This window comes from Phycodurus eques, chromosome 11, assembly GCF_024500275.1.
Source record: "Phycodurus eques isolate BA_2022a chromosome 11, UOR_Pequ_1.1, whole genome shotgun sequence".
NCBI classification, from domain to species: domain Eukaryota; kingdom Metazoa; phylum Chordata; class Actinopteri; order Syngnathiformes; family Syngnathidae; genus Phycodurus; species Phycodurus eques.
In genome coordinates this window covers 9,404,825-9,424,082 of record NC_084535.1, presented here as the reverse complement: position 1 = coordinate 9,424,082, position 19,258 = coordinate 9,404,825, and the positions used below count along the sequence as shown (strand labels likewise).

The window sequence follows — 19,258 nt, the reverse complement described above, 5'->3', positions numbered from 1 at the left end:
TGCTCAAAAATAGCTGTGCACTAAAGAAACACACAGAAGGATACAAGTCCACTAAGTACAAGAACAGTGTTTACTGCTTTTCTGAAATGGACAGGACTGCAGCAGTGCACAGTCAAACGATTTAGATGATTACCCATTCAAATGTGCTTAGCCTCATAGTTTCACAGAGCACCCATGCAAATTAGGTTTGAGTGCACTATCCACTCACCACAGCTGCAGGACGTACCACTCATCACGACTTTGTAAATAATTCAAATCCTTTTCCGAAAGACCCCGTCCTGATGCGTATTGCTTCCATCTCCCTGCTTGTAATTGTTCATTATCGAAGAGTAGCCTGAGCCCGTGTTATGCTAGACTAATTCCTGATAACGGTAGCTCGTGAGCGTTCATCTCGGGAGGGCAAACTAAAATTAGCCACCTTCCTCCGTTCGCTGAGCAGATGTTCACTGGCCTCCTTTTCCAAGCTTGCGCACACTAAAAAAGGTCAGTGCGTCAGGATGAGGACAAGTTTGTCGGTCACACATCACTTTCTTTAACCATAAGGGGCAAGAACAGCGCATCAATGAGAGTTTCTTAATCCGCGCACCAGCTCTTTGCTTCCCTGGACTCCCAATATGGGAAGTTTCTCACTCGAAAGACAAGTGATGGGGCCAAGGAGAATTATCAACCAATGACCTACTGGTTAGGACACATTCACCGGCCATTTGTAATCTCTCATGTCGAAAAAGGGCAAAGGTTGCTTGCATAAAACTCTTGCAACACTGAGGATCTCTGCCAAGGCTTCTCTAGCACAGCTTACTTCAGTCATGTGAAATGCACTAATTGCTTTAAAAGCTACCAGAAAGTCAAGAAAAAAAGTGCCACTAAAGCCCTCATTTCCACTGCCTGTAAAACAATTTCCCGACAGTTTACCATGTCACTGTTCTATTTATGACACAGAATCGAGGGGATGACGTCAACTAAGCCAGTCTTCTTTCTCAGGTAGTATCACAGCCACAACAATGTCAGAATGTTGCTTGTGAGTAAAGGAATGCCCCAAAAGGTCTTTGTCCAGCAAGTATTTGTACATGCCACGCCAAGCTGATGTCGTCACACGTTGAACTTTGAAGGCTCCTCGGCGTACGATGGGAGTTATGTTCCGACTGTGGCGACGTAACCCAAGTTTGTAAGAAAGTCAGAACGTGTCATCGTCTGTTACTAGTCTCATAAGTAATAATTACAGTCAATATTTGTATGAAAAACACCGAGGCCAGAAATATTAAACAATCCAATCAAAACTAGTACACCGGTAAATGAGCGTGCCTGTAACAAAAGTCATGAATGATGCTATTATTGGCATTAGACTCAGACTCAACATTTGTTCTTTTATTATTCGATCTTAGCGTTACTTTTTACACCAATGATCATTGCATACTCTTGGACAGGCTCGAGAATTATTTTGGTATCACAGGACAGGTGCTTAAATGGTTGAGTTCTTGTCTGTCTGGAAGATCTCAACTTTTTTTTTTTTTTTTTTTTAAATAATGTGTATTCTTCCTTGTGTTCAGTTCAGCATGGAGTCCCACAGCGCTCTGTCCTCGACCTACTGCTCATTTCATTGTATTTGGCACCATTAGGTCAGATCTTGTGCTCTTTTTGGATTGCATTTCATTTTTATGCTGATGATTTGTAATTATACATGCCAGTTATCACAGGGAAAGGGTCGGCTTCTGACAAACATACAATGTGCCTCGCTGGTGTGAGGTCCTGGTTATCAGCTAACGTTTTACTTTTAAATCCATCTAAGACCGAAAACATCACTATTGGACCGTTTAAACAGTAATTTTTATCAATTTCACCCCGTCTCTTGATGACTGTGTTATTAATTGCAAGGATAGGGTAAAGAATCTTTTTGTACTCTTTGACCAGACTCTTTCATTTGAGTTGCATTTAAATACGCATGGCCTTTTTCCATCTATGCAAAATTGCAAGGATCAATCCTCTCAGTGAATGAGGCAGAGACGCTAACTTAGGCTTTGTGACATCTAGGCTTGACTACTGCAGTGTTCTTTTATCTGGCTTGGCCCAAAAAAAAACCAAAAAAAAAAAACATTCGATGTCTGCAACTAGTCCAAAACGCGGCAGCTCGGGCTTTAACTGAGACTTCGAGGTATGAACATATTACCCCTGCATTGGCCTCCCTTCACTGGCTCCCTCTCTACATCAGAGCAGACTTTAAAGTGCTGATTTTAACTTCTAAAGCTTCAAATGGCTTAGTACCAGTGTATTTAAAGGAACTTGAACAAATGTATGTTCCAACACGGTCTTTGCGCTCGGAGGGGAGCAGCCGTCTAACCTCCCAAAAGTAAATAGGAAGCCGTTTGATGAACGAGTCTTTTCAGTTCGAGCACCAATTCTCTGAAACGCTCTTCCACTTGATGTCCGGCAAGCCTGATCAGCTGAAAATTTTAAAGCAAAGTTAAAAGACCCACCTGTTTACACTTGCGTTTTAACATATATATGGTGTCCTGTTTTAATGGTGTGTTTTTGTTTTGTTTCTGTTTTATTTACAAATTTGTTTTACTTTGTTTGTCTTATTAAAATTGTTTTAGTTGTTGATACTGTACCAGTATTTGCATTTTATCTGTACAAAACTTTAATTGAAAGCGCTTTATACAAATGAAATTATTATTATTGTGCCAAGTGACCGCATATTCTTATGCTGCATGCCGTTCGTGACCTTGAAATATCGTATTTCTGAACTGTCGTAAACTGAGGACCCCCGTATCTGATTGTTGAATGTTGTGTTCATTGTGTGAAAAGCAGGGCTGCAGCTATCAAATCTTTTTAGAATTGGGTATTCTACCATTATCCCATCAATTAATCGGCTAAAAATGTATTTTGCAATATTTAACACAATCAATATATTATTTTTGTCCATTTAGGGTTGTAACCTCATGTTCTACTCTAGTGTCTGTGACTGAGTGTGTGGCTTTAAAAAAGCAGAGCCTGGCAAGTGACGTGGGCGTCAGCAAATGAGTGAGTAGAGCTGGTTGGCTGTTAACTGGCTGACCCGTTAGCCAGTCCTCGTGTTGAGTGACTCGGTGTGAGTTGTGGCCATCAGTAGCTCGTGTATGAATGTGCTTATTACGCATATGTAACCGGAGTATCCAGAGAAAACCCATGCAGGGACGGGGAGAACATGCTAACTTCACACACGTGATGCCGGATTTGAACCCAGGTCCTGTGAGGCAGATGTGCTAACCAGTCCTTCACCGTGTCGCCCGCAGAAACATTAGTCGGTGTAAGAAACAATTATTCCTGCAAAGCTTGCTTTGACTTCTTTTTGTAGTCAACTTATTTTAGTTATTAAATTGCTGCAGCCCTTGAAAGCTCACACAGTTGCAGAAACATTTTGCCTTAGCTGGGTTCTGCGTAAAGGCAAAGGCAGATAACTGCCAGATCTTCTGTGACGACCGGATCGCTGTTAAAAGAGGATTTACAAATTAATGCTGGGTTTTTGAAAAAAACTAATCAGAATAACAAAGACTGACAGAGAATCCATACGACCTATTTCAACAAGGTTTTATTTAATTAGCTTTTCCTTACTATCCAGAGTAGTACGAATGGAGTGCACTTACAGATGAATTGTTGGGAAACAGAGGAGTCTGTGTGCACAGTTAAATACCAACGTTCCACAAATTTAATCCCACGTTGCACTAAAACCTGTTTAAGCATATCACTGGTGTATACTTGAGCCACACGTTTTTGAACGGCTTGTCATGAGCATGTGGTAGCTTGACATTTAGTGTCGCTGGTTTGCAATGCAAAACTATCAAAAAGCCTAGCAGCAATGGATCCAATGAACAGGCTATACCCCCAATATTAATGAATATCTGAGTAACTACATGTCCTAGGCCAAAGTACTTGAATACCCTTCATCAAAATTCCAACAACAAATTCAAACTCAGATTTTTTTAACCGATTTGTGGTACCATTATTGATTCTTAGGGTAGTGGATGGAAGCATGTCACAGACATGGTATTAAGACACGTGGGAACTCTCTTTTCAACTTAGGTTTTACACATCTTGTTAAAATATGAGCTCATATAAGTGAGGAGTGGCTATGTTACTCCATGTTGTGATTCAGTGTTTCACTCACTACTCGTAGGCTTTCACAAAGTACAATCACAAATTGCAACTTAATGGAAGAAAATACAGTCAATGCATAAAATGCAATAGCGTCAGGCTGTAAAGCACAGACCTTTCATTTGAAAATCCGCATCAATATAGTGAATTGTCAAGGAAGGATACGTCTCCGTTGTTCTGCTTGACCATTGGTCAGTCGTGCATGGAGTTGAAGTCAAGGAACTTGAAGGAAAAGTTGAAATCAAGGAAACCGCAACCAATTGTTAATAGTGTCTTACTATGACACGCTGCCTCTCTGCCAACGTGCTGAGAGGGCCAACTTCAAAGTAAAACCTTCATATATTACTACATTGGACATCAGTGCCATTTTAAGCTTTTATTTTGAAGTTGGTCACGGAGCATGGTACCGGTCCTTCATGAAGCCTTAACCGCACGTTCGCCCCCTGGTGGTTGGCTGACTAGGTTGCGGGCACTGCTACAAATGAAGCACTTTTCATATGCACCAGTGCCTGCATTTTAAATGTCAAATTGAAAAAAAAATAAAAATAAAAAAATAAAAAATAAAAAAATTGGCCGTTCAGGCTCATTCAGTCGTGGCAGCCAAAATCACGATTAAAATTTGATGAATTGTGCAGCCATACCCTACACCATCCATCCATTTTCTGCACCGCTTATCCTCACTAAACCTTCCTTATTACATCCTGATGCCCACCACTGACCAGATAAAAGAAGACAGCAATGCCACGTGGTTTGTCAACCATGACACATTTCCGTTCGCTTACCTTTGAAAACCTGTTAACCGAACCGGTATCTAGTGTACTAGCCCATCAACCAATTCAAATCAGAGAAAGCGACCTATAGAAGTGTGAAAGCAGCTCCCTTCCAAATATTAAAAATAAATAAATAAATAATTTAAAAAAATCATTCAGCCTTTTTAGGATGAATACACCATGGAATTCCAGCTAAAGTTCAACCTGTTCCAGGGCCTCTCTAGATGTGAGTGGAGCAAATCTCCAATTGCAGGGAGCTCAAGAGGACAAAGTGCACAATAAGAGCAGCAGCCAGCAGGGTTATATGAAAGTGGACCTATCTACAAGTATGATAAGAGAGACTTACAGGCTTTACTGACTTTAAATGTTTTTTTATTTTTTTATTGTTTAGCCAACCAACAAATATCACATACATTTAAACTAGCCTTTACACGATCAGGATTTTTGAAGCTGATCACAGAGTTTAAAATAACGATAACCGATCCGATCACAAGATGGAGGAATGTGTCTATTTAAATACAAATACATAAAATACTCCATAATGACAAAGTAAAAACATTTTCAGACATTTGTGTAAATTTATAAAAAGTGTAAACATTCAACCATAACAGGTACATACGTATTCACACCCTTTGCTATGACACTCAAATTTAAGATGAGGTGCATCTGATTTCCACTGATCAGCCTTGAGATGCTTCGACAACTTGAATGGAGTCCACTTGTGGTAAATTCAGTTCATTAAGCATCATTTGGAATGGCACACACCTGTCTGTATAAGATGTCATAATTGGCAGTGCATATCAAAGCAGAAACCAAGCAATGAAGTCTAAGGAATTGTCTGCAGACCTCCGGATTAGTCAAGGCACAAATCTGGGGAAGGATACAAAAAGAATTTCAGCAGCACTGACGGTCCCAAAAAGCACTGTGGTCTTGATTACTCGGAAACGGAAGAAGTTTGGAACCACCAGGACCCTTCCGAGACTAAGCTGAGTAACTGGGGAAGAAGGGCCTTGATCAGAGAGGTGAACAAGAACCCTATGGTCACTAAGGTGGAGCTCCAGTGTTCCCTTGTGGAGATAGGAGAACCATCCAGAAGGTCAACCATTGCTAACGCACTCCACCAACCAGGCCTTTATGATAGAGTGGCCAGACAGTATCCACTTCTCACTAAAAGGCACATGGCAGCCCACTTGGAGTTTGCCAAAAGGCACCTCAAGGATTTTCAGACCTGCAGAAACAAAATTAAAAACAAAATTCTTTGGCCTGAATTGCAAGTATCATATCTGGAGAAGAGGAGGCACTGCTCATCACCTGGCTAACACCATCCCTACTGTGAAGCATGGTGATGGCAGAATCATGCTGTGGGGCTGTTTTTCTGCTGCAGGAACTGGGCCACTAGTCCGCATAGAGGGTAAGATGACAGCTGCCAAATATAGAAAAATTCTTCAAGAGACCTTACTCCAGAGTGCTCTGGAACTCAGACTAGGGCGTCGATTCACCTTCCAACACGACAATGACTCAAAGCACAGAGTCAAGAGAACAAATGAGTTGCTTCAGGAACAGCCTGTCAATATCATTGAGTGGTCCAGCCAGAGCCCGGACTTGAATCCATCTCTGGAAAGACCTAAAAATGGCTGTCCACCAACGGTGCCGATCCAACCTGACTGACCTTGAGAGGATCTGCAGAGAAGAATGGGGGAAAATGCCCCAAAACATGTGTGCCAAACTCAGAGAGACAACTCAAGATGACCCGAGGCTGTGATTGCTGCCAAAGGCGCTTCAACAAAATATTAAGCCAAGGGTGTGAATACTTATGAACCTATTATGTTTAAATGTTTACATTTGCGATAAATTTGCACAACTGTCTGAATTTTTTTTAAATGTCATTATGGGATATTTTATGTCGATTTTTATTTAATTTTTTTTTTAAAGAAAACTATACTTAAATCAGCTTTAGAATAAGTCTAACAGAAAAATGTGGAAAAAGTGAAGGGGTGTGAATACTTTCTGGTTGCACTATTTTAAAAATGGATTCAGTAACAAAAAAATTGCTTGCAATATCTCAATGCAATTTCAGTATAGATTTTAGCAAGAAACAAAGTAAATAAACATGATTTGCATTTGCTGGCTATATAAGAGGATGCCAGATCCTTCTCCCTGGCCTTTTGACTTTGACACGTGGTAAGGAACCATGAGAAAAGCTGTGGATAAGTAAACAACACTAATCTATGGGAAGCACTTAAAGCTTCCTACCACGACAAAGGCTTTGGAACAGAAATAAAACAACACGCTAATCTATTGTTAGACAGCATAGGCCAGTGATTCCCCAAATAGTTTGAGAGATCATTAGGAATGTCACGGTAAATTTTCAAATTTGAACCTAGTGAGGATAAGCGGAACGGAAGATGAATGAATAAATGAATATTAGTATAGTATTTATTTACAAGGAATGTATCTTTTTTCATCTACCCAATGCATGTATTGCGACGGGCATCAACCTTAGATGGCAGAAGGTACCTAACGTAAATAAATAAAAAATTGTGAAGTGGTGCGTCGAGCGATTTTTCTGTAAAAAAGTTAAATATTTCCATTTACTCATTACTATCTGGGAAACACTGGCCTAGTTGATCCACAACAGTGAGCAGCAAAACATTAGCATCGTTACACAGATGCTCAGCGAGCGCACTAATAATAGGCTGTGTAAAAATATCTGAATTCATCGTAGAATGGCGAGTTTTAACGTGTTTGAGTGTCGTTTTGATCACTAAAGCCTTTGTTACCGGGAGAGAGCGGTAAACGCCGTTCATGGATCCCGGCGGTGTGAGCACAGCAACGGGGCGAGATAGAGCCTGAGAACCGAGCCGCTCGCCTGCTGCCGAGTGTCCAGGTGAAAGTGGCAGAGAGGAGGGGACAAGGGAGGCAGGTGTCCCGCGCGAGACGCTAGAGTGTCCGGCTTCGACTCGTATCACAGTTACTTTCACTTGAATGCAGGTTTGGTTCCAAGGTGGAAATATATCTCGTAGCGGTGGCTCATTTTTCGCCGCTGTTTTGTCTGTGCCAGCGGTATCTGTGTGTGTGTGTGTGTGTGTGTGTTTTTCGTTGGCGAAACATGCCCAAACGTAGAAGCCGCGCGGCTTCGGGGGCTAACGAGCTAGGGACAAAAGACGAAACCGAACGAGCCGCTGTTCGCTTTTCAAACCACTCGTTCGCCTTCACCATCACCTCACACGGCGACCGTGTCCGCGCATGAAGAGAGGCCGCTTACCTTGCTCGGCTCGTGTGCCTTTGTAGTTGGGCTCCAAGTGAGTTGTGCTCCTCAGCCCGCTCACCTCCGCCATCTTGGGTCTGAGCAAACGGCCCCGCTGACGTCACAGCACATTTGTGTCCGCCGCTTGTTTCCATGTTGGCCCACCACGAGATTTTTCGCCCTCCTAACACCCACGAGAGCGTTTATTTAAAGGCTACGAAAGATTACCGACGCTGATTTTGGGACTTTCGTCGTTCTTTGGTGCGAAGCGCTCGCGAGGCGAAGTTTCTTTATTGTATGAGCCCAAACTCAGGAAGTGTGGGGCATACAGGCAAGTGTGGGCAGTACCCTCCACTTTTAACAACCCACTTTCGATTCTTTCTATCAAAACATTAATACAAATTGTGTCGTGCTTCATTTACAGCTCAAATACGAGTTTTGGATTCAGCATGTTGCGTTTTACAAAAAGATTTTGAATTCTGTGGCAGCCTCAGCATGGCACACCTGCCTTACAGTTGTGAGGTTTGGGGTCGAATCTCTGTGTGGAGATTGCATGTTTTACCTGGTCTCCAATGCATTTTTGTGAGTACTCCGGCTTCCTCCAGCATCTAAACCATGCATGTTAGGTGACTAAAGAGTTTTTTTTAATTTTTATTTTTATTTTTTATTTTTTTATACTAGTGTGAATGTCACCAAAGTCAGTTGGGATAGTCAAGTCTCCAGCTGTGAAAAAGTTTCTTGCGCTATAGAAAATGGATGGACAGAGTAGTGTGTAGGTAGCATGGTGGGTTTGTGGTTAACTCATCTGCCTTGCAGTCAGGAGATCTGGGTTTGAATCTGCCTTCCTCACACCTCCCCAAAACATGCATGTTAGCTCCACTCAAGACTAACTTGTCCATATTGTGAGTGTGAATGGTTGTTTGCGCCCGACGATTGGCTGGCGACCAGTCCAGGGTGTACACCGCCTCTTGCCCTAAAATAGGCTGCGATCGGCTCCAGCTCGCCCACGTAACCTAATAACGACATACAAGCTAAAATGGATGGAATAATAAGCCCATACATGTCTCCATTTCATATTTTAAATATTCACACTTCAATGCCAGTCATAGTTACAAATATAAATGTTCCTATTACAGGATCATCTTCCACACAAGAGGACAACCTGGACACCCCCACACCTAACAGGTAAGCCACTCAGAAGGCCACAACAGTAGCTGCTAACATGCTTACTAAGTTGATCCTGACTCACCCATTTATTTACACAGTTGTGTGTGTCTATGTTGATGTTTCATAGACTGGACTTAGTTTCTTCCACTGGGACAAAATGACTGCTTTTTGTTGATTCTGTCCTCAAAAGTACCCCATTCAAGATGGTCATTTCCTACAGTTAGTCATTTTCCCCTCAAACCTAATTGTGCGCGATACAAATCATGGAGGACATGTCTTGTGTTTACACAGTATTGTCGAGCATGTTGAAAAAGATAAACCTTTCAGATACATTTCTTTTCACATTTAAAAAGTTTGTTTTGCTTTTTCTTTGGCTTTTTTTTAATGTCCAAGAGGAAAAGCGTGATGATGACAATATAACAAGAAACAGAACTTGATTACGTAACTTCCTATATTTGTATGGGAGTTGGCAATGTTAAAATGTTCCTTATACCATTGTCTGTACAGTTAACAAAGCTTTTACGACCGCGGCAGACGCAAATTAATCACTTTACATTCACTTTGCTTTCACAAACAAACGGCCCCGCTGTAAAGATAAGACCTATCGCCTGTGTTTGAACACACTATTGAGCTTCAATGGCATTTAAACATGCTTTCAGTGAGGCTAAATGCTAAAGCAAATCAAGCCGTAAAACTCATTCGTCACCTCAATTGATGAAGTCACTTGAAGTGTTTGCCCAGCTGTTTACGGACATCCTTGAAAGACAATCTGCTGGGAGCAGAAATAGGAGGTCGGCGTGTCTTGGAGAACTTCTAATCCTTTGACAAGTTCCTCTCGGCTGCAGAGGGCCAGCCTCTGCGACAGGGAGGAACAAGACGTGGGGGGGGGGGTCAGCATGCCCTGATAGGTCGCATGCCAAACCAGGTCTTTGTGCTTTGAGGCCCCTTTCCGATGCAGCTGCCCCTGTCTGATAATATACTGTTTTATCAGTATTATTAAGATGCAAAATAGCTTATAGTAGCCATTTATCTATATATCTACATTATAATTGATGCTATTCTTCACACACAGATGTTAAAGAGTTAACAACTGAATCCCTTTGAACTCTGTTGCTAACCCAAATAGCAGCACACCAAAATATGGAAGCAGTCCCTCAGAAGACTTTGTTCAGTTCCCCTCCTGATGTGATTGCTCCACAATGTTGTGTGTGTTTGTTGATATTCTGGAAGTCTCCAGACCATAAACAGACACAACATTGTGGCGCAATCACATGTCAGAGCCTAAGTCTAAAACACGGGCACTCCCAACATTGTGGAGGGAGCACGATCATGTCAGTCTTCTGAAACATGCACACACACAACGTTGTGGAGCAACCCTGATCGCATGTCACATTCTAAGTAGTCTACAGAACACACACACACAAAATCAACATGTTTTATTGACACAGCAGAGAGGGGGGAAGGCAAGGACAAGTGGTGGACAATCACAGATAAAGTGGTTGAAAGCCGCACGTCCTGAAATAACCTCACACTCACGGAACTCGTTTTCAGACTTGGCCGTGGTGCTGTGATGGGTCGGACCATGTGACCGGGACATCACCCCGCATATCTGTCTCCATCCGGGGATTATAATTGACATTTGGGTACCCATGGGCAAGTTTACATTCAAAGATATAAACGGCAGCACTATCCTGTGCCACTCCTCGAGTAGAGTTCATCCTGAGTTCGATTCAATTTGACTTGGACTTAGACACTGACGTGTGATCGCTCCACAATGTTGTGTGTGTGTCTAGGTTTGTGGTCTGTAGGTTAGATTTAGACTCTGGCATGTGATCGTTTCACACTGTTGCGGTTGTCTGACATGCTCACTTGCTCCATGATGTAGTGTGCATCCATATTTTGACCTGGTTTAGGCCTAGTTTCTTGCCACTTTTCTCTGCATTTTAGGAAAAATACAAAAATGCAGTGGGACTGTCAATGGATTAACTAAATGCTGTAGCTTTTGTCAACAGATTAACTAAGTGTTCTGGCTTTTCATAAATCGGAAGTCACTGAATAGGTGAAACTTCAGTGGCATCTCAAGACTTTTGTCCATATTGTGTGTGCTGAGGTGCAGTGTTTTAATGTTTTACACTGGTTAAATTCTTTTTCCGATGCCCAATTACGTCTGCCATTCATAATTAAAGTGAGTTCTATTTCCCATGCCCTAATATAAAGAGTGGTTAATTTATTTTTACAGTGACAGTCAAAAATGTTAAAATGTTTCTAAAAACATTGCCTGTACTGTTGATTCAGGTATTATAATGACAGTTTAACTTTACAGCCAATTATTTATTTTTACATGATTTCCTATTGGAGAAATAGTTGTATACTGAACAAAATGGAGGTAGACCAAAATCCTGCAGTACATTGCTCCACTCTAGTTACTTATTTTACATGTAGTACAGTACCCAAAGCAATATTTTATAGGTATCATTGCCCATAGTAGAAAATTAGCCAATTTCGTCCTTATAAAATAAAATATAAAAATCCTCAACTTCACGTTGCCTTACATCTAGGAAGCTAGTGAAATAGTGGTTGGCGGGCTCCTTCTAGTGGCGTAAGGCTTAAATTCAGTCAAAGCAGGTCTTGGACAGTAGTTCTTCACTACCACCACATAGAGGCAGCACAGTTTAGGATTTCAGGCTTCTTTGGTCACAAGCAAAATTAAGCATGCACTGTCCAGCATGATAGCTACAGTATGTTTGCAAGCAGTGCGCATACATACTCCCTCGTTTTAACTAAATGCATTAAAAGAACCTCATTTAGGGTGAACCTGTATCATTTTATAGACCAAACATGAATTGGTGCACTTTATTTTAGTAAAATTTGAATTGAACAAAGCATCATCCAGATGAATCTTAGAAACCTATACCTTTTCCTGTATAGTTTAAAACAAGGGAAGGCAAAGTACGACTTTAATCCGACCCATTGAGCATTTATTGAAATAATAAAGAGTCCTGTAATAGTTGCACTAATTTAGACACCCCCCCCCCCCAGAAAGTGGTTGATTAAAATGCATTTATTCATTTTTAGTTACTTTTTATTTATATATCTCATTGAGTAATTGGTTTATTTATTGTGAATAATAAAGTAGTAAAAAGAACAGTTTTATATTTACATTTGCCATTTTTCTTTCTTACATTCATTGTCTAAAAGTAATTATAAATGAAAACAAGAGAATGAATTATCTTTTTACTATTAAAATGTACTGTTTTACAAATTTTACATCCACGTTTTTTTTTTTAAACCTAACCGACAGATGACCTGGCCAATTTTCCATTTTAGCAATCAAATGAGACCCTTTGAACACAAAAATTTGCTCACCCCCATTTTATTAAAAAGAAAAAAAAAACATTACTTCGACTACTTAAATAAATGAACCTGATGCCACTCAGGTTAAAATGGATGACATAACTCATATGTTGCATGACTATTAAAATAATGATTTGTTGAACACTTTTTATTCTGTAGGCATCTAAAATAGGATTGCGTTCCCTGTAGTCCTTTACTCTGCAGCAGGCTTTTATTCGCTCTAATTTAAGTTTGTCATACTGCTCTTTACATCCATTGGCCTATCCCAGTTCACTTGTTTAGACTGGGCGAGAGGCGGGGTAAAACCTGGACTGGTTGCAAGTCAATCACGGGGCATTTTGTTAACTGTTGTAATTATCCTAAAACAATACCAGTACTCCTACCATTGTAGTCTGCTAGTAAGCCAGGCTCTGGGCCCCAGCAGAATCAGCCATAAAGGAGACTCCCAGGCTGGGTTAGCTCGCACGGCGGGGGCCGACAGGGGGTCTCATCACTCTCTCCACACTTCTGCTGTCAGCGCTTTTTGTCCGCGGCGACATAGCTGAGTGGCAAGGCGCTGACTCCCAGGTAACTGGACTGCATGCGGAGATGCTGGCACAGGATGAAAACCATGTGAACCCGACCACTACACAACACCCAAGTAGATGATTACCACAGACTAGACCCGGACTCTGGCATGTGATCACTCCACAATATGGTGTGTGTTTATGTTCTGTAGACTATACTCAGACATGTTCCATGATGTCTTGTGTGTTGACATTTTAGACTTTAGACTGAGACTGACGTGATTGCGCCACAATTTTGTTTGTGAATGTTTGGGTTCTTTTGACTAGACTTACCTTAGACTCAGCTCTAATATGTCATCGCTCCACAGGATTGTGTGCCTCCATTTTTGAGACCCATGTGATCGCTTCACAGTGTTGTGTCCGTCCACGTGTTAGACTCGCCTCATTGAAGCCTCATTTCTTGAATTTTTTTCTCTGCATTTTTCTCAAGTATTGTCATTTGTAAAGTTGTTTTGAATGTTCACTTGGCCCATACTGTAATATACAATTTGGTATATTATTTTCACCAGTCTATTGGTGAAAAATAATACAAATATAAATAACAACACAACACCACTACTAACTATTCAGTTAATATTTAGTGCAGCTACTAGAATCACACTTTTTGTTTTTTTTCTTTATAAAAATAGATATGTTTTTGTGAATAATGGAAAATATAGACATTTATAACCCCCCTGTTTGCACCTTTGTGTCACTGTAAAAACAAATAAAAAATATTGATTGATTGATCTGAAGAATGTGAAGATTGTCTAGCTCTTGTATTGGATCTCATTAGATTGTACAGGTGTTCCCTAAATGTTTTTTGAAGTTTGTGTTAATTTTTCTCGGTTTCACGGCATACAGCTGAAATAACTCACTAAACGAGCGTGTTATATTTTGTCTTTGGCGTCCTGCTGGGATTTTTGAATCTTGTTTTTGTCTTTTGCTCAGTAATTAGCCACACCTTTTAATTCCGCTACAACATTTAAATCGCTTTTTACTTTCTTGTTTCTCGCCAAGCACACAATACTGTTTACCTCCTCCTAAATCACAATTTTTATATATTGCCATTTTCACTCCTAATACAGTATGACGTGTTATTGTCCATATACAGGCAGCTCTTAACAAGGCTGCAACCTTCTGGTTTCTGCTTTGGCAAGCGAGTCCACCATTCAGTGCCGTTGCCGTGGCAATGGCCGTCCATCAATTTAGGGTGGATAGCTTGTGAATGAGTGGCGAAAACGAAGGGGCGTGTTTGTTTGCAAGTTGAGGTCAAAGATGAAAAATCAGTCAACCTCCAAAAGAGGTGAAACAACCTTTCAAGAAAGTCCTTAAAGTGGGCAAGTTGATGGTTTGTCTGTAGTTTGTTTGTTGGAATTTATTGCAATGTAAATCAAAATTAAACTCATTTAAACCTATTGCCGCTGTCCAATGAAAAGCATATATCTCCATCTAAGTTGTGATTTTGAAATAAAAAACATATTTTTCATGCCATATTTTTACTTCTTGTAATAGATTTAGCCCAGAGTGCAAACTAAACATGGCGAAGCTGCATTAAGTGTTTAAATGTATATCATAAGGTTTATGCATTTCATCACACTTAAATATTTTCTTATATATAAAATTAAATAATAGTATTTCATTTTTTATATAACATTAAATTTTTTAAATAGATTTCCTAATTTTAATAACTATTTTAATGTAAGATTTTTTGGTTTAAATTTTTTTTCTAATATTAATTGTAATATTCAATTAGAATTAAATAACTGCCACTTTTTAATTTTTATACATTTTACTTATTTAATATTTAATTTTAATCTGTCTTTTAAATCACATTATTCTAATATACATTTTAATATTAAATATTAGTTTTTTAAGAATTTCCTTTTTTTACTTTAAATATTTTCCTTTATATAATTTTAATGTAACATTTCAATGTAATGTCTTACTTTTTTAAAGTAAATTCTTCTAATAATGACTTATTATTAATATTTAATTTGTTGTAATTTTATTTTTATTTTTATTTTGTTCTTTTATTTAGCATTGCAGAACTGCTAAACTGCCATTCATTTTAGCCATAACTGCTCTGCAGGTACACGTGTCAATATGATTTATTTACACTAAAATGTTCACTAGTTATTTGATATTACAATTTTTTTTTGTCGTTTTCTCTATGTACTGTATGCACTCATATTGTATCATATTGGTTACCAGCACGAGCGTCTCCAGCATCTCTTTCTGTTCCCGTTTTTGTGCGCGATCAAAGGGGCCTGAGTAAAGAGACATGAGCCTTAATTGTTGTGCTTTATCAAGGGGATAAAGGCGGGACGGGCATCAATTGAGCACGCCTTTTTTTGTGCTACAAAGTGTGACAGACTGACGGGGAGGTAATTGGCAGGGGGCAGGGGGTGGGTGTTAAGGATTAAGGAGCGAGAGGACCGAAAGCAAGCTAAACGGTAACAGTTATTTAGTGGAAGAACTGTAGCCATTTATGGGGCAGGGAATCATATTTTAAACTTAAAGTTGAGTCAAAATGGATACTACACGCCTCAAATGGATGCCAATGATAATTACACAACATCGCTTGGGAGTAGCATATTTTCTCAAAAAATTTAGTAGATGGCCATGTAGTTGCTCCACAATGTTGTGTGCGTCCATGTATAAAACTTTGACATGCGATCAGCCTAAATTGTCGTATGTTTCTTTGTTTATGTTCTGTAGACGAGACTTACACTTTGATATAGGATTGCTCCTGTTCTGTAGACTAGACATAAACATAGGCCCTGATGTGATCACGCCTCAATGTTGTGTGCGACCATTTCTTGGACTTCGACTCTGACTGATTTCTATTTTTTTTAGACATAGATTTCTTCTCTGATGTGAACGCTCCACAATACTGCGTGGGTCTATGTTTATGTTCTGTCACATAGACGTAGACATAGACTCTGACCTGTGATTGTTCTACAATGTTGTTTTCCTCCATGTTTGGACCTACACTGTGTAATGTGGTCAGTCCAGTACAATATTGTGTGTGTCTATGTTTATGTTCTGTCCCCTAGAATTAGACATAGTCGGACATGTAATTGCTCCTGAATGTTCTGTGCCTCCATGTTTCAGACTTGCACTCAGACATGCAATTGCTCCACAATGTTGTGTGTGTTTCTATGTTTATGTTCTGCAGACCAGACTAAGACTTTGATTCTGACAAATCAACCATCATTTTTTGTAAGTCCAAGTTTAAGCCTGCCTCTGATATGTGATCGGTCCACAATGTTGTGTGTCTCTGTTTAAGTTTTGTCACCTAGACTTACACAAACTCTGACATGTGCTCACTACACAATGTTGTCTAGTTTTTATGTTCTGTAGACTTAGTGCTCATCTCATTTCTCTGTTTGCAACTTCTCACGCCTCTGTTTACATTAGCGCCTCCTACCAGAAACCCCATTGAGGAGACAAGGAGCTTGACAGAGGAGCGAGGGAGGAAATGGGACAAATGTTTGAAGAAATGAGACAATAATTCCATAACGTGTCAATGTTTTGTAGACTACAGTAAAACTTTGACTCTGACGTAATTGCGGCACAATGTAGTGCCCATTTATTTTGTTGTGTAATAACCCTTTTTATTTTGATTTCAGCTCCACTTTTACTTGACATAAACTGTAACTTACCGGTACTATTGTTTAATATTATTCCAAAAATGTACTAAACGCCTCCTCCCATCTGCAGTTGAGTAAATAAACGGGTACAATTTGCGGAAATATGGTGGCTAACTTTTCTTTAGTGTCAGCAAATACGGCAATTAGCATTTTAAGAGTTCTGTAGGATTTAAATGTTTGCCGAGTTGGATATTCGCAGTGCAGCGCAGCTTGCTAATGTTGGCCGGCGTCCATTACCTCTGAACTGATGGCTCTGCGTCTGATTATACCGCAGCCATGTGACGGCCGTTAGAGCATCATTTCCAATCTGTGCTCAACACAGCAGTTTTAGTTAGTGCATTTAGTCTTGATCAAGACTGAAAGAGCGAGGGGGGATATCTACTTTGCTCTATGCTGACTGGAGAGGCGTTTGTTTGGTTCCAGAGGTTGAAAAAGTACTCCCAAGTATAGATAATTGTGTAAAAACAAACCTGGTAATAGTTGAATACCGCTTAAAACACTTTGGTAAAAGTAAAAAAAAATGTACAGACTCTGAAATGTATTTAAGTACAAAAGCGAAAAGTACGTTTTAATTTTTACTGTGAATTATTCATATGCTATGTGTACTATGCGTTGACACTTGCACATCCATATTCCTGATTTTCAACATGTTTTGATAAATTGGCACAATTTAGCATCGCCTCAGGATTTTATGCTGTCAAAACGTGTTCCCATTGCTTTCATAATGTTGAGAACTGACCAACAAAAATGCTTAAAAATAGCAATTGAAAAAATACACATTGTATGTTTTTTTTTCAGATTAGACAAAAGAAAAAGAAAACACATTCCAAGCGATTGTTTAGTTTTTTTGTTTTTGTTTTTTTTAGCAAAGTAAGGAGTACAAAGTACAGATACTATCTGTTTTACAATGTCGGCAGTAGTCGACGATATAATGTCGAATTCGATTAATCGATGACGTCATCGATGTTTTTTCAGCACAGAACGCCGGTTCCCCACATTTTTTGCAGCACGGGCAGGTTTCTCGTAAAGACATATTTCGACGGACCGGCATGGAAACAAATAAAACAAAGTATTAAAAATACAGCTCACCATTACATGCTAATTGTGGTTGTTGTAATTAGTGGGGGTCCTGCGAATGTCTCTCCTCAACAAACCAGCTGGTCTCATATTCTATTCCATAGCATAGTGTGTTGTAAAAAGGGACATCATAGGCACTCTCCAAAAATATATTCTAGTATTTCTCAGTTTCACTGTTTCTATTTCACTTGTACTTTTATTTTATTTTAAGGAGAGACTTGCTACAGGTTTCATTTTTGGTGAAATATTTTTCCACATGCTTATGATCCTTAAGGTCCGTACACACTGACACCAGCGTTGCTTTCAGTGTCGTAAAGCGACACAAATGTTCCGATGTTGGTGTATGTTGTATCTAACTACTTCTATGATGGATAAACTTGTTAGCACATAGTTATTGACTGCACATTATTAGACATAACTCTTTGGCAACAAAAATGGAGCTTCACGTCACGCCGCTGCCCTTGTTCCTTGCCGCCAGTCCTAGGGACCCCTGAAACTTTTAAGACTAGCGGCGATCGGAATAGTAGAAGCTAGCGAGGCTAACTGCTGTTTTCATCCACCACCGTCTTATTTACGTACTCTCCGAGTTGCGCAGATGTATGAAGACTGTGTCTCCGACTTTCCATGTTGGCCAGACATTTTTCTGCATGATTAGCTATTAGTCGACTTTGAGCTATAAACGTCGTTGCGGAATAGTAATCATCGACTCATTGACTAATCATTCAACCCGTAATCGGGGCTGAAAGCAAAAAGTTGTCTGAAAAATGAATACACTAGTAAAATACTGATACCTGAAAAATCTACTTAAGTACAGTAACAAAGTATTTGTACTTGGCTACTTTCCACCACTGTTTGGTTCGCGCAGTCATTCCCATTGCTCACTGCGCGCCGTCCCTGGCTGACATGAATATATGAGTGTTTTTATGTTTGCAGTCTTAAGACAGAGTTAAGTGGGCCTTGTTGTGTGCCAATGTAAAAGGGTGGAGGCGGCGGGGGTGGATGAAGGCAAGGCCCTCCCTGCCCCCCCGCGTAACACCATGCCTAATCGGCCCTTTCTCGCCAGGGTCAAGACTTTCTGTCTGGGTCCGCAGTGCTCCCTGCCACCGAGGGCCGGCCCATTCAGGCGCACAATGTCCCTGTCAGTCCCGACAACACTTCCTGCCTCCGCTGGCTCCAGCCCTTGCAGGGATACACAATATTTCACGGCTCCCAACAATGGCCTGTCTGCCCGCACCCACCATATGGTTACTATGGGCCTGCAATATTGACACACATCACTAATTATTCAAAGAGGCCGGAGCGCGGAGTCGGGGA

At 40.2% G+C, this 19,258-nt stretch overlaps 1 protein-coding gene and 1 long non-coding RNA gene across 4 annotated transcripts in view; one reads left to right on the top strand and one right to left on the bottom strand.

The window, feature by feature from the left end:
- LOC133409371 (atlastin-2-like) overlaps positions 1-10,109 on the bottom strand; it is a 23,221-nt gene extending 13,112 nt beyond the window's left edge. The window contains exon 1 of one of the 3 annotated variants that reach the window (XR_009769399.1): positions 8,164-8,448. Coding sequence is in view for 1 of the 3 variants with exons in the window: in XM_061689233.1 (XP_061545217.1) it covers positions 8,164-8,236 (73 nt within the window). In the remaining 2 variants the exon portion in view is untranslated. Of the gene's footprint in view, positions 1-8,163; positions 8,449-10,018 lie in introns of those variants that run through there. The other 2 variants (XM_061689235.1, XM_061689233.1) reach the window with 2 other exon arrangements.
- The window catches only part of LOC133409373 (uncharacterized), a 23,922-nt gene continuing 13,942 nt past the window's right edge, over positions 9,279-19,258 (top strand). The window contains exon 1 of the long non-coding RNA XR_009769400.1: positions 9,279-9,330. This is a non-coding gene — a long non-coding RNA (uncharacterized LOC133409373). The remainder of the gene's footprint in view (positions 9,331-19,258) is intronic.